General features: G+C 58.1%; 2 protein-coding genes across 2 annotated transcripts in view; one reads left to right on the forward strand and one right to left on the reverse strand.

Moving 5' to 3' along the window:
• Window positions 1-8,187, forward strand: part of CPAMD8 (C3 and PZP like alpha-2-macroglobulin domain containing 8) — a 98,545-nt gene extending 90,358 nt beyond the window's left edge. Inside the window, exons 36-42 of the mRNA XM_049708264.1 lie at window positions 1,308-1,395; window positions 2,193-2,267; window positions 2,958-3,063; window positions 3,152-3,262; window positions 4,522-4,731; window positions 5,049-5,166; window positions 5,916-8,187. Of these exons, the coding sequence (XP_049564221.1) occupies window positions 1,308-1,395; window positions 2,193-2,267; window positions 2,958-3,063; window positions 3,152-3,262; window positions 4,522-4,731; window positions 5,049-5,166; window positions 5,916-6,018 (811 nt within the window). The 3' untranslated portion in view covers window positions 6,019-8,187. The remainder of the gene's footprint in view (window positions 1-1,307; window positions 1,396-2,192; window positions 2,268-2,957; window positions 3,064-3,151; window positions 3,263-4,521; window positions 4,732-5,048; window positions 5,167-5,915) is intronic.
• A 1,510-nt stretch (window positions 8,188-9,697) lies between these two features.
• On the reverse strand, window positions 9,698-11,590 carry F2RL3 (F2R like thrombin or trypsin receptor 3). Its single transcript, XM_004277592.2, has 2 exons — window positions 11,454-11,590; window positions 9,698-11,157 (listed from the first exon to the last, which is right to left on the reverse strand). The coding sequence occupies exons 1-2, from the start codon at window positions 11,560-11,562 to the stop codon at window positions 10,124-10,126; spliced, it is 1,143 nt and encodes a 380-aa protein (XP_004277640.1). The 5' UTR covers window positions 11,563-11,590; the 3' UTR covers window positions 9,698-10,123.
• Window positions 11,591-14,230: the final 2,640 nt, after the last annotated feature.

A 14,230-nucleotide genomic window follows, 5' to 3' on the forward strand; every position in this document is an offset into this window, starting at 1 on the left:
TGGTCCATCATCTAGGTTACCCAGGGCTTCCTGAAAGAGGGACCTTTGTGGGTGGGGGCAGCCTGATTCCTCTTCTGGTTGTTTGGCTAGTAGTTGTGTCATACGGCTGCCAGTATCTTTATTCAAGATGGATGTCTTCGAAATGGATGCCTTTGCAATCAGAAGCTTACACTCCAAATGATTTTTGAAATGAAAGAAATGGAAGTGCTTCTGAATGGGTGCAGCAGACCCCAGTGACAGGTGGGGCTGGGTGGGATGGCTGTTTGTGGCCCCTGTGCGACCCACCAGCCCCAGGTGTGACCCTGGGACCAGGCCACAGAGGGTCCTCGGTGGTGGGCGCATGCAGCTGCCCACGAAGGCTGCTCATTACCATGGCAATGATGGGGGACCCCAAAGGTGGTTGCAAGCTATGGCACCTGAAGCCCATCAGAGCTGCCCAGACACCTTCTTTAACCTTGACCCTCAGCCCTCACATGTCCAAGGCTCCCATCTTAGGAAGTTCTGAAGAACAAGCACAACTTGGTCCAAGCCCGGGAGCCCTGGGTGAGTGGCTTCCCAAACCTCCAGCTGTGTTTCCTGCTCCACAGTGAGACTCAGGATGGTTCCACTAAGCACGGCTGTGATCACCATCTAATCAGGCGGGGGAGCGAGAAGCAGCTGGACTGGCCCAACTGTCTGGTCCCGGCAGGCCTGCTGGGGCATCTCTGTTCCTCCCTCAGATGCGTTAAGAAAAAAAACCCCACCGTGTGCCACCCGGATATAGCGTCTCTCAGGCCTCACCCCTGCAGGAAGCCTCCCCCGCCTGCCCCAGGAGCTGTGGCCACCCCGTCCCCTTGGGACACAGTCTGCAGGTTCCTCACTCAGTGTCAGCCTCCCTGTCACCAGCACCCAGCACAGGGAGGGCCTGGCACATAGCAAGCCCCAGAGGCCATATTTACCCACCCCCCATGTCACAGAAGAGGAAACTGAGGGCTGGCACTGGAGAGTGACCGGGTCTCCCCCAGTGGCCTGGACTCCCTCGGCCCCGTGGAGCAGCTTCTCACACTGGGGGCACAGCATGGAGTTCGGGTCAGAACACAGCCCAGAGTTGATAGACCTGGGTCAGGCCCAGAACCCTCGGCAAGGCCTTTTCTTTATGGTCTCAGTGTCTTAGCTGTGAAATGGGCTGACCACCGACCCAGCCAAGGGTGTTTGTGCAGATGGGCTGCCAGCCAGGCAGGCTCGGGGGTGGTGGGGACAGAGGGGTCCATGAATTCCACTGCGGCGCTTGAGTTCAAGGGCCTCTCTCTCTCTCCCCTCATCGGAAGGTGGCTGCATGCAGGCTCCTCCAACATGGCGGTCCTGGAGGTGCCCCTGCTGTCAGGGTTCCGGGCGGACATTGAGAGCCTGGAGCAGGTGAGGTAGCACTGGTGGGCAGGGCTCGGCTCAGGTCTCTGGCTGGTGGCCCTGCCCAGGTTGCAAATTCCCAGCCCTTCATAAAATGGGTTTTTGTTTTTGTTTTTTTGTCTTTCTGGGCAAAGTTGGTGTTTGGGGGCTGGCCATCTGCTGAGGGGCAGGTGGGGAGGGGTGGGAGCTTTCCCAGTAGGTGTCATTCAGTGGGCCACCCGTGCTGTTATCCATGTGGCAGAGGAAGGGTTCAACGAACCTGCCCGCACTTTGGGGATGATCTGGGATACCAGGGAGAGATTTGCCACCATCCTCAACTTAAAGAGAGACCGGCCCCCTTTTTTGGGGGGGGGAGGGGAAGAGGGTCACAAAGTGGGCAGAGCAGCCTTACCTGAGGATGTCTGCAGTGTGGGGAGGGACAGGAAAGTAGGGCCTGTCCTGGCGGAGGGAGTTTGAATGGTGCAGGTGAGGCAGGAGCAGGTGGCAGGGCTCTGTGGGCGCCTAGGGGGCCACAGGGAGGCCCGGCCCGGGACTGAGGCTCGCTCAGGGGAGACTGCAGGCAGGGAAGGGGAAGCAGGCACTCGGGACAGTGGTAACCAGCCTTGAATGCCATCTCCTGGGTGCTGACCTCCACCCCCTGGCCTGGCCCACGGGGACTTGCTGGATGACCGTGGGCAAACTCCTCAGCCTCCGGGGCCTTGGGTCTTCACGGATCCAGCCCACCTTGGGCCCTTGGAGATCGGGGAGGAAGAGAGCATTGGGGTCTGAAGGGCCGGGCAGACCCTGACCTCTGGCTTCCCCGCCAGCTGCTCCTCGACAAGCACGTGGCACTGAAGAGGTACGAGGTGGCTGGTCGCAGAGTACTCTTCTACTTTGATGAGGTACTGCTGGCCGGGGGTGGTGGGTGGAGGCCTCCACGGCAGCCACATTGGCGAGGGCACAGCTGCCATGGCCCGGTGTGGTTCCTGCAATGATCTCATACCAAGAAAAAGAAACTGGGAGAGGCAACTCAGGCGGAGTTGGCACGGCTGCCTGCCGTGTGCCCTAGCCAGCTTGCTTTGGTGCAGAAAGTTGGGAGGGGTATGGAATAGTATTCGGGCATCAAAAGGAATGAAGCAGTGATAGTTTGAACCTCAAAAACATGCGGAGTGAAGAGACAGAAAGCAGATCGGTGGTTGCCAGGAGTTGGGGGGATGGGGAGTGCAAATGGGGATAGGGTTTCCTTTTGAGGTGACGGAAATATTCTGCAGATGGATAGTGGTTGCACAAGTTTGTCAATGTCCACACACACACACACACACACACACACACACACACACACACAAGGAGGGAGGGCACCTGCCATGGGGGGAGTGGGGGATGAAAGGCCAGCTGAGATGTTTTTCCCAAGTGGGATGGAAGGACCCACAAAATTAAAATGGGATCACGTTTCTGTTTCACGCCTCCTGGGCATCCCGAAATCAGCCAGTTCTGGGCCCACATTTTGCGGCGTCACAGAGCACAGAGGCCGGAGGTCAGTCTCTGGCCCTAGTGGCCCCGGCCGAGCCTGAGCCTGCCCGCTGCCCCCGCAGATCCCCAGCGAGTGTTTGACGTGCGTGAGGTTCCGGGCGCTCCGCCAGCACGTCGTGGGCAGGACGTCGGCGCTGCCCATCTCTGTGTACGACTACTACGAGCCTGGTAGGTCCGCGCCCAACACCCACAACTCTAGCTCAGTCCCTCACCCTGTCATCCATCACTTGGTCACCCTTCTCCCCTGGTCCCTCAGCCTTCGAGGCCACTCGCTTCTACAACGTCAGCTCGCGCAGTCCCCTCGCCCGGGAGCTGTGCGCTGGGCCTGCGTGCAACGAGGTGGAGCGTTCCTTGGCCCAGGGCCCCGGTAAGTGCGCGGGGCCATTGCCCCTTCCGACCACCCGCCACCCCGACCCCACCCGCGGCAGAGGAGGGCGTGGTAAAGGCAGGAGGACCCGGCACGGTCAAGGGCGCGCTGCCTGAGCGGAGGGGCTTGGGGTTGAGCAGAGTGGGCAGGCAGTGAGAAGGAGGCGGGGCTTAGCGGGGCGCGGGGGGTGGGCAGTGAGGAGGGGCGGGGCCTAGGGGGGTATGAGGGGGCGGGTGTAGAAGCGGGCGGCCCAAAGGAGAGCCCTTGCCTCCGCTTCCGCACAAGCCAAAGGGTGTCGGGACCCAGGCCGGGGGCCCCAATCGGCCACAGAAAAGGACGCAGGACGGGCTAGGGTTCCCTCGGGACCTTTTTCTTTATTTTCCAGACTTCTTGAAATGAGTTTAGATTGCTTTTAAAAGTTTTCTTTTTCTTATTTATTTATTAACATCTTTATTGGAATATAGTTGCTTTACAATGGTGTGTTAGTTTCTGCTATATAATAAAATGAATCAGCTGTACGTATACATATATCCCCATGTCTCCTCCCTCTTGCATCTCCCTCCCACCCTCCCTAACCCACCCATCTAGGTGGTCACAAAGCACTGAGCTGATCTCCCTGTGCTATGTGGCTGCTTCCCACTAGTAATCCGTTTTACATTTGGTAGTGTATATATGTCCATGCCACTCTCTCACTTCGTCCCAGCTTACCCTTCCCCCTCCCCATATCCTCAAGTCCATTCTCTAGTAGGTCTGTGTCTTTATTCCTGTCCTGCCCCTAGGTTCTTCAGAATCAATTTTTTTTTTTTAGATTCCATATATATGTGTTAGCATATGGTATTTGTTCTTCTCTTTCTGACTTACGTCACTCTGTATGACAGATTCCAGATCCATCCACCTCACTATAGATAACTCAGTTTCGTTTCTTTTTATGGCTGAGTAATGTTCCACTGTATATATGTGCCACATCTTCTTTATTCATTCATCTGTCAATGGACACTTAGGTTGCTTCCATGTCCTGGCTATTGTAAGTAGAGCTGCAATGAACATAAAAGTTTTCTTTTTAAATTTTATTTTGGTAAACGCTAGGCAAATACTTGCGTGAAATTCTACCAGGTCGGGGCTTCCTAGGAACTGTCTCCACGCTGTGGAGTGTGGTCCGGACCCCAGGGACTTCTCCCCAACCCCAGGCCCAGGTGGAGGCAGGGATCAAGTTGGGGGGTGGAGTTCCCGGGGCCTGCCCATTTCGCCTCGCCCGCCAGGCTGGTCCCCTGGCGAGGCAGGTCCCGCTGCCATCCCGGAGGAGGGGACGAAGATCACGCGCTGCGGCTGCGCGCGCGACTGCACCACCAGCAGGGACCCGGTATGTGGCTCCGACGGCGTCGTCTATGCCAGCACCTGCCACCTCCAGGAGGCTGCCTGCCGCGAACGTGTGAGATTGGAACCCGCGCCCCCTGGCCGCTGTGCCCTTGGTGAGGATCCACCCACGTCCCGCCTCGGGGACCCCACCTTGTCCCAGAATGTATCGCTCCATCTTCTTCTCTTTGCATCTGGGTCCCTTTGCATCTCCTCAGTCTTGGTCAGTCTCTCCCCAGCCCCACCCCAACTTTGTGCTTTCCTGCGTCTCCTCGTCTCTGATTTCTGTGTCCGCTTCCCCACCTTGTGACCTCACCTCCTATCTGTTGCTCTGGGCCACAGATCTCCTCCCCTCAGGCCCCCTGGGCTGTTGGTCATCCAGATCCTCTCCCTCTAGTGCCTTCCCTACCGACTCAGTCCTCCTTCCTTCCAGAGCAGCCGACACCAGCCTCTGCTTTGTACAGCTATGACTATGACCTGGGTCCCCTGGACGCGGGGCACGTGGCAGCCGGCCATGAGGTGGTGGACTTGGACGGGGAAGCAGAGGACAGGTGAGAGCTGGGCCTGCCCCCAACCTCCCTCCACTGGCCCTGGAACCTGGCAGGGAGTGGGAGTGACTGATGGAGGGGTCAGCCTGCTGTAGGATTTCAGGGGATGAGGTGGGGGATCTGTTCTCCCTTGACCCCCATCCACCCAGGTACACATAGAAGAGCAGCCTGCATGTGTAGCGTGAGCTTAGTGAACCCTCCCAAGGACTGGACCCCAGGACAGACCTGTCCCTGAGACCCCCTGGGCCTGGGACCCCTGTTAAAGAAGAAATTATTCATGACGCAAGGAATATATTTTTCAAGGGGGAGCACTATGGAGTCTTGCAGTGGGGATAGAGATTGTAACTAACTCCTAATAATAAAAGAAGAAAAAGTGGGAATTTATAGCCAAGGAGTGGGGGGTGGCAGTCAGTGGATGGAAAGTTACTAGGAGGAAACATCAGGGGTGAAGGGGGGATATTCTAGCTAAACCGACTGCACCTGATTGTTGCTGAAGGTAGGCCAGGGTGATGAGAAATTACAGGGGGCGGGGGGTGGATGGTGGAGGACGAGGAACCCAATCAGATATCAAGGGTGATCAGTACGGTGGAGGGGGGGGTTTCTGGCTAAACTGACATATTAGCAGATTCTTGCTACAGTTGGGCAGTGCTGAGATGAACATGGAAGCCTAGAATTTGAGACCGAAGTGAAAAAGAGCTCAGAGGAGCCCAGGTGGAGTTTGGTTAGGTAGAGAATCTTTGTCTCCCCTGAAGGAAGGATGGAGGAAATGGTCAGGAGACCAGAGAGCCCTGTGGGGTGAGGCTGGGAAGGGGCTGCTGGGCAGACTTCCTGGACGAGGCAAATCTTTTGGGTTGAACAAACTCAACTCAAGAGGTTTAAACAACAGGTTGATCTATCAGCTCAGGTAAGTGCCAGGTCCTGGAGGCTGGCTGCACTGGCGGGCCTCAGAGCCCTGCCTTCCTGGGTGGCAAGGGTCTCTCCACCCCATGCTGGTGGCAAAGGCTGGTTTACATCCCCACTCAGCAAACCCAGTAGGAAAGTTTTTCCCAGCACCAACCAAAGTCCCAGAGATTTAGGGGTGTGTCATCTTGCACCAGGCACTGGGTTTAGTTCACATGCATATAATATAATTATCGATAGGGCTGGGTTTAGGGTTACTGTTGCACTAATTTTGTTTTGCCCCCCTGTGTTTCTCCTTCCATGCCCTCTTTTGAATATCTTTTAGAATTGCATTTTGATTCAGTTATTGTTGTTTTAGCATTATTTTTTTAGCGGTAACTCTGGGGATAAGACTATTCATCTTTAAATTTTTCACAGTCTACTTGGTGGGAGTATTGTAACCACCTTCAGCAAAATGTAGCAACTCTGAAGCCATTTCTGTCCATGTGTTGTCCCCTCCCATCTCTCATGCTAATAATTATCATATGTATAACTTTAAAGTCGCCCAAGTGTTGCCCACCCTGTCCAGTGTCTTCTGAGAGAGGTCTGCTTTTATTTTCCTTTTGCAGGGGAAGATTTTTATTAAACTTCTAAATTTGAGGTACCATAGGTTCACATGCAGTTGGAAGAAATAACAGAGAGACCTTAGGTGCCCTTCATCCAGTTCCCCCCAGTGGTAACATCTCCCAGAACTCAAGTTACAGTGTAACACCAGGAAATTGACATCAATGCAATCTACCCGTCTTACTCCTATTTCACCACTTTTACATGCACTCATTTGCAATTGAGTCTGCAATTTTCCCCCACGTGTAGATTTGTGTAATCATGACCACAGTCAAGATACAGGACAGCCCATCACCTCAAGGATCCCTTTAGCTGCAGGCTTATAGCCACACCCACCTTGATTTCCGGCCCCCCCCTTCAACCATTCATTTGTTCTCCTGCTCTATACTTTTGCCATTTCAGGGATGCTTTGTAAACAGAATTGTGGGGTATGTAACCTTTTGAGATTGGCTTTTTCTCACTCAACAGAGTTCCCTTGCTGTCCATCCATGGTGTTGTGTCAGTAGTTCCTCCCTTTTCATAGCTGATTGAGTTCCACAGATACGTCTTCTATTTGGTCAGTGGTCCCTTGCATGCTGCGCTCATTCTTACCAGAAGTGAAGGCCCCATCCCATCACTGTGGCCTGGTGGGGATGGGCGGGGTCCTGAGGGGCCCTGCTGGACCATGTCGCCCCAACCCCGGCTCCAGGTGGGGCGCTCATGTCCCAGTGGACGGAGGCAGCCAGGCCGAGCCACTTGGAGGCGGGTTTAGGGAGTGGTCCGCAGTCCCGCCCCCGCCAGGCCTGGCAGCCCACAGGCATTTTTCGGCTTCTCTCCCCATCAGTCAGAGTGGCTTCTCTTCATAAAGCTCCGAGCAGGAAGACGTGATGTGGCTGTGATTTCGCCCCACCGGAAGAGGGTCGCTGACAGGAGACTTGACTGTCTGGGGGCTGCTGGACCCTGCCCGGGTGACCCCTGCTTCCAAACGAACTCGATAAACAGACCATCAGAGATGATGGTGGGCCTCCTGGGGGCCCAGTCCCCACCTCAACAAGAAGGATGGTCAGCGAGGTGGCTGGAGGTGCCCCCCTCCCCGCCAGCTGCAGCTGGAGCACAAGTCACCCTGCAGCTGGGTGGCCAGAGCAGCTCCCACAGCCTGACGTTCTGCTCCCCGGAGGAGGGACATTTCTGGGAAGGACTCGTAGCCAAAGACCTGTTTCTGAGGGGGCACGACTCTGGCCAAATCAAGGATGTAGCGTCAGCAACTTAGAAACGAACCAGGCTGCTTTTCTGCATAATGACTGCCTGGACTGCTGAACCCCCGGACCCAAACCCCAAACTATCCCAGAACTGTCACAGTCCCTGTACCCCTGCCTCAACCCAGGGGTCCCTGAATGTTTAGCCTCGACAGCACCACCACTTTCTCTGCAGAGAAAGTCCTGGGCTCCAGACAGGTGCCCCTTCATCTGCCCACTTCCTGACCTCGACCTGTGAACCCCTGATCTTCCAATGCCCCGCCTGGAAGATTGTCCCGCTCCTAGCAGCCACTGGAAGATTGTCCCGCTCCTAGCAGCCACGGAGGGTGTCCCAGCTCTGGACCTACCGAAGCCGTGTGCTCAGACCTGCCTCCCGGCTCTCCATGCCCCCTCCTGCATTCTCCTGTCTTCCGCCTCCACGGTGGTAATTTATTTCAGCCGACACTGCTCATCTCTGGACAGCACGGAGACCCTGAGGGGGCTGCCCAGCCTGTGGGTCCCCGTCGTGCAGCACCGGCCACTTTCCACGCTCCTGACCCCTGCCATCCTGCAAGGTTACAGCGCCATTGCCGAGGCCCTGTTGCCACTTGCCGTAGAGGCTGCTGGTGTAATAAAAGCTCATTTCCATAGAGTCCCTGACAGACTTGGGCCTCCTGCGGGCAGGGGAGGCTGAGAGGCAGCTTTAAGCGCTGGAGCCCAGCTCCCTTCCGGCCCCTCACCTCCATTCCTTCATCTACAGCCCAGCCTTTCAGAGCAGGGTGAGGCTTTGGAACACTTGCATCCCAGGGTAATCGTAGACTCCCATGCACTTGTAAGAAATCAGACCAATACAGAGAGGTCCTGGCTACCCTTTACCCAGCCTCCCCCAGTGGTAACATCTTGGAAGACTCTAGCACATCATCACACCAGGCTATTGACATGATATTCTTCGTTGACTTTATTCACACAGCCCCAGGTTCACTTTTACGTGGGAGAGCGTGTGCGCGCGGGCTTGTGTGTGTGTGTGTGTGTGTGTGTGTGTGTGTCCGTCCTGGGGCTTCCGGCTCACTCTTCCCCAGACCAGAGACATATGAACTTGATGGGGAGCCCAGGAATGGCACCCATTCCCCTCTGCCTCTGGAGAGGGCTTGTGTACTCCCACAGCGGATGCCTCAGTGGCTCCGGACACTGTGTTGCCTTCTGGGGTGGGGAGCGGCAGGGTGTGTGTGTATGTGTGTCTGGGGCTACGGCTGCCCTTCCCCACGTGGTGCCCCCGACTTGATTCAGAGCAGCCTTCAGCTGGCTGGGGGTGGGTTCTGCAACGCTGCAGCCCCCTGACCCTGGGTGTACACCCTGGGTGTACACTGTGAATCCTCGCATTGCTCCACCCGCCCAGTCCATGGGGGAGTTACCTGAGAAGAGGGATCAGACCAAGGGAAAGCAGGAGGAGGTGACGTCTTGCAGCCAGGGTGACAGTAGGAGGCTGAGCCCTGTGGCTCCCAGTGATGGGTTGCACCAGGCTTTGGGGAGCAGAGTAGAGGTCTCCAGTGCTCAGGAGGTGCCCCAGAACACTAAGGCCCATCCTGGGAACGAGGACCGCCAACGGGGCTCCCAGCCGCCTGGGCCACAAGCGGGGAGGGGGCCCGAGCCTCCTCCTGGGTGGGGACCTGCTGCAGGTCCAAGGCAGCATCAGCTTCGCCTTGTCCACACCTTGGACACGGACACAGGCGAGCTGGCTGGGCCTGGGAACCTGCATTTAATGCTCATCTTAGTTTCCTGGGGCTGCCGTAGGCAAGTACCACGTACCAGGTGGCTTAAAACAACAGAAATTTATTCTCTGACAGTTCTGGAGGCCAGAAGTCTGAGATAAAGGTGGGCAGGGTTGGCTCCTTTTGGGGGCTCTGAGGGAGCATCTGTCCCAGGCTGGTCTCCTGGCTTCTTCTGGTGGCTGCCAGCAGTCTGTGGCATCCCTTGGCTTGTGGCCATATCACCCCATCTCTGCCTCCGTGGTCACATGGGCTTCCCTGTGTGTCTCTGTGTCCTCTTCTTGTAAGGACACCAGTCACATGGGATTTTGGGCCCGCCCTACTCTAGTGTGACCTCATCCTAACTAATTACACCTGCAATGACCTTATTTCCAAATAAGCTTACTTTTGGAGGTTCTCGGTGGACATGAATTGGGAGGGGACCCTATTCAACCCAGTGCAACCCCCTTCCTGTTTGTCCGGCCTGTGGAGGGGCTGTCACACAAACGAGGAGGACCGGGTGCAGGTCGCCGGGCTGCACCCCTCCCTGGAGGCTGTTGCGGTACCGGGCGCCCGGCGAAGCATCACTTCCTGCACCTTGCTCCTGAACTCGGCCGACACGTAGTAGTAGATGAAGGGGTCTACACAGCTGTTGAGGGTGCTGAGCGCCAGGCTGGGCAGGTAGGCGGCGTACAGGTCCCCCCAGGCATCAGGGTCCGGGTTTGAGTAGTGCAGGAGCAGCAGCACGTTGCTGGGCGCAAAGAGGGCCACGGCCGAGGTCAGCACCAGCGCGGTCAGCCTCAGCGCGTGGCTGTAACGCCGGCCGCCAGCCGCCAGCGTGCGCAGGGTGGCCCCGTAACTCAGCAGCATGGCCAGCAGCGGCAGGAAGCAGCCGAGCACCGCCAGGCAGAGGAAGGCGGGCCGCCAGTAGGAGGCCTGGGCACCGACGGGCAGCACGTCGTGGCAGAGCACGTGGTCCGAACGCGACAGCCGGAAGGTCTGCTGCTGCAGCGCCAGGGGCAGCGCCAGGGCGGCTGCCGCCAGCCAGGCTGTGACACAGAGCCCGATGGCCAGGCGCTGGCCTCGCAGGGTGCGGGCCCGCAGCGGGTGCACCACGGCCAGGTAGCGGTCCAGGCTGATGGCGGCCAGTAGCAGCACGGAGCCGTACATGTGACCATAGAGCGCGGCCGTGTCCAGGCGGCAGGCGGCCTCGCCGAAGGGCCAGCGCTGGCCCCGCAGGTGGTAGGTGATGCGTGGCGGCAGCGCCAGGGCCAGCAGCAGGTCAGCCACCGCCAAGTTCATCAGCAGCACCGTGGATGGCAGTTGTGGCACCCGTGTGGCCAGCACCCACAGCGCCAGGCCATTGGCGGGCAGCCCCACTGCCAGGGCCAGCCCGTAGAGCGCGGGCACCAGTCTCGTGGGCACCCAGCCTAGCAGCAGTGCCCGAGAGCTGCCCGGGACCTCCAGAGTGTTGCTGTCATTGGCACAGGGCTGGCCAGGGAAGCTGCGCGGGTGGGGCCCCGGCGTGCTATCTGGGGGAGAGAGGCCCGGAGGGAAAGGGGATAGAAGCGCTGAGAGGCCAGGAGTCACCCCCCCACCCCTAGCCCCTCACCTGGTTCCGCAGCTGGATGGCGAGGCCCCTGAGAAACTGTAGATCTAGCCCCCAGCTCTCAGGAGCCCCTGGGCTGGTGGGACAGAGCTGGACATGGAAACCCCCAGCCCTGTGGACTCAGGGCTGGGCTGGAGAAGCCCCACCCCTGTTCCCTGTCTCCCCTTCACCGGCTCTGGGCACCCCCCCAGTCCCAAGGCAGGGCCCGAGGTCACTCACCATCACCTCTCTCCGTGCTGCCCCCATCGTCGTCGTAGATAATGGGGGTCTGAGTGTCATCCAGGCTGAACCCCAGTGCTAGGGGCCACAGCATCAGGAGAGCCCACATGTTGCCGGTGCTGGGTGCCGGCTACTCTGGGCTGTGGCCGGCTGACCTCAGGCTTCCTGCCTGGCCGGACCCCCCTACCCCCGCCCCCAGCTTCCTGAGTGCCGGCGGAGGAGGGGACAAGGTCTGGTGAGATAAACCGGTCCCTGCCCCCATGAGCCCGTGGGAGGCCCAAAGCCTGGCCTGAGGAGGCCTGGCAGCTGGAGTTACTTGGGGTCTAGGTGCTGGGCCAGTAAGATGGGAGAGGAGGCGCCAGGCTGCAGTCCCCATCCAGCCTCTGTAGGCCAAGTGGCCCCTTCTTGCTGGCCAATCACATCTCGGCCCCATCCTCATGACAGCCCAGCCCCCTGTGCCATGCTCCCCTCCATCCATCAGGAACGCTTGGCCCTTCCTGAAGCCCCCTCCTCCCAAACCCCACCCCCGGCTCTGGCAGGCAGGACCCCAAATCAGAGGCCAGAGCAGGTGAGCAGACCCCCCCAGATGCCCCTGGCCCTCTGTGGCGGTTACCCTGCCATATGCAGCCTCACCCACGCCCCAGCACAGGTCCCCCGGCAGGCGCAGAGAGGGGCAGGCCTTGTGAGCCTGCTGAGGAGGTCTTGGTTCTCAGCCAGAACCCCCGATGCTGAGCATGTGCTGTCCTGGGGGTCTTAGGGGAGCGTGGCTGCAGCCCCCTCTGGGGGGTGCCCAGTTTTCAAAGCCGCTTCTGCTCTGGTCCTGACCCCACGCTCAGCCTGGGGTCCCAGGTGTGACCAGGGGCCACAGCCGTACATGAGCCAGAGGGGGTGGCCCAGCCAGCCCAGAGAGCCCCCTGAACCACCTTCCATTGGGGTCCTCACCCCTCAGACCTCTCCACGTCCCACCCAGAGGGGAGGGTACTCCTCCGTCCTGAATACGATCCCCCCTCCGGACCTCAGAGCAGCTACACCGTCCTACCCTGGGGGAGCCCTGCACTGGGGGTGCTCGGTCTCTGTGAGGTCAGGCCTGGGTCACAGTGGTGGGGGCAATGTCTGGGAGCAGATGGACCCCAAGGGGGCAGTGGGGGTCAGGGAAGAAGAAATGAACTAGGGGTGGGAGAGGGGGTCAGAGGCAGCCGTGTCCTGGTATGGCGAACCCTAATCTAGCCACACACTCGGGGACACGGGAACCAGCCAGGAAATGACCGAGCAGTCCTGGACAGAGTCAGTGTAGCCAGAGGCCGAGATGCCGAGGTCCCTGCCCCCCCAGCCCCAGGGTTGGTCGGCAGGGATCGAGGCCTGGAGAGCCCCAGTCAGGGCAGGGGTCTCAGCCAGGAACCTCTCCCTCATTTCTGAGCAGTTTCCACCAGCACCAATGACAAATTCATCCCACACCTACGCCTCACAGCACACGTGACCAGTGATGATGATGGTGCCCTCAGCGCACAGGAAAACGGGGATGGGGACCCCTTGCCGCCCTCCAGGAGAGAGCAGGGACTCTGTTCACGGGAAGCTGGGCCCGGCAGCTCTTCCCTGCCAGGGATAGGGCAGACTGGAGCGTGAGGCGGGTGGTTTGACTCAGGAATTCCGCGTCTAGGAATTTATGGTGGGTCTGTACGGGGAAACGCTCAGGAAGACGTCTGTACGGGGAAATTTCCGGCAGCGGGGCGGGGGGAGGGGGCCATAAACAACCCCCCCCACCCCTGCCGCCGCGGAAACAGCCGTGGAGGTGCCGGGCCGCTGTTTCCAATCGGATGACAAGCCACGTGAATACCTCCCGGGGGACGCTGGGGGCAGCTGCCTTCGGGGGGAGGGACACGGGCACCTACTCTTCTCTGTGAGCTTTTTTTGTGCTATTGGAATTTTCCGTGCCGTGCGTCACTTTCCGTTAAAACTCATGTTTCAAAAAAGGCATAATAGTAGCTTTAAAAGGAAGGAAATTCTGACACAGGCTACAACATGGATGAACCTTGAAGACACTGTGCTGAGTGAAATAAGGCAGTCACCAAAGGACAAAGACTGTATGATTCCACTTATATGAAGTCCCTAGAGTGGCCACATGCACAGAGACTGAAAGAAGCAGAAGGGTGGTTGCCAGGGGCTAGGGGTGGGGAGTTAGTGTTTAGTTGAAGATAGAGTTTCGGTTTGGGAAGAGGAACAGAGTCTGGAGATGCATGGTGGGCATGGTTATACAACCACGTGGATGTACTTTTTATTTATTTACTCATTTACTCATGGCTGCGCTGCAAAGCTTGTGCGATCCTAGTTCCCCAACCAGGGATCGAACCCACGCTGTCAGCAGCGAAAGCGCCGAGTCCTAACCACTGGACCACCAGGGAATTCCCAACGTGGGTGTACGTTATGTCACTGAACTGTACACTTAAAATGGTCATGTGGTAAATTGTGTTACGTGTATTTTACCACAATTTAAATAAGTGAAAGGGCTTCCCTAGTGGCGCAGCTGCCGATGCAGGGGACACGGGTTCGTGCCCCGGGAAGATCCCACATGCATGGCATGGCCATGGCCGCTGAGCCTGTGCTCCGCAACGGGAGAGGCCACAACAGTGAGAGGCCCGCGTACTGCAAAAAAATAAATAAAACAAATAAATAAATAAATAAGTGAAAAAAACGACAAACAGACCTAAGCCAGTGGCTAGTCCTGGGACTCCTCATCCTCCAGCCTCATCTGGACCCTCCAAGCCCCCTCCCCCAAGCCT

The sequence above is a fragment of the Orcinus orca genome, chromosome 3 (genome assembly GCF_937001465.1).
Source record: "Orcinus orca chromosome 3, mOrcOrc1.1, whole genome shotgun sequence".
Classification (NCBI taxonomy): Eukaryota; Metazoa; Chordata; class Mammalia; order Artiodactyla; family Delphinidae; genus Orcinus; species Orcinus orca.

Coding starts and splice junctions, on each gene's coding strand:
- F2RL3 (XM_004277592.2), bottom strand. CDS start 11,562: ATGTGGGCTCTCCTGATGCTGTGGCCCCTAGCACTGGGGTTCAGCCTG. Junction 11,158..11,453: donor CAGCACGGAGAGAGGTGATG/GTGAGTGACCTC, acceptor TCTCTCCCCCAG/ATAGCACGCCGGGGCCCCAC.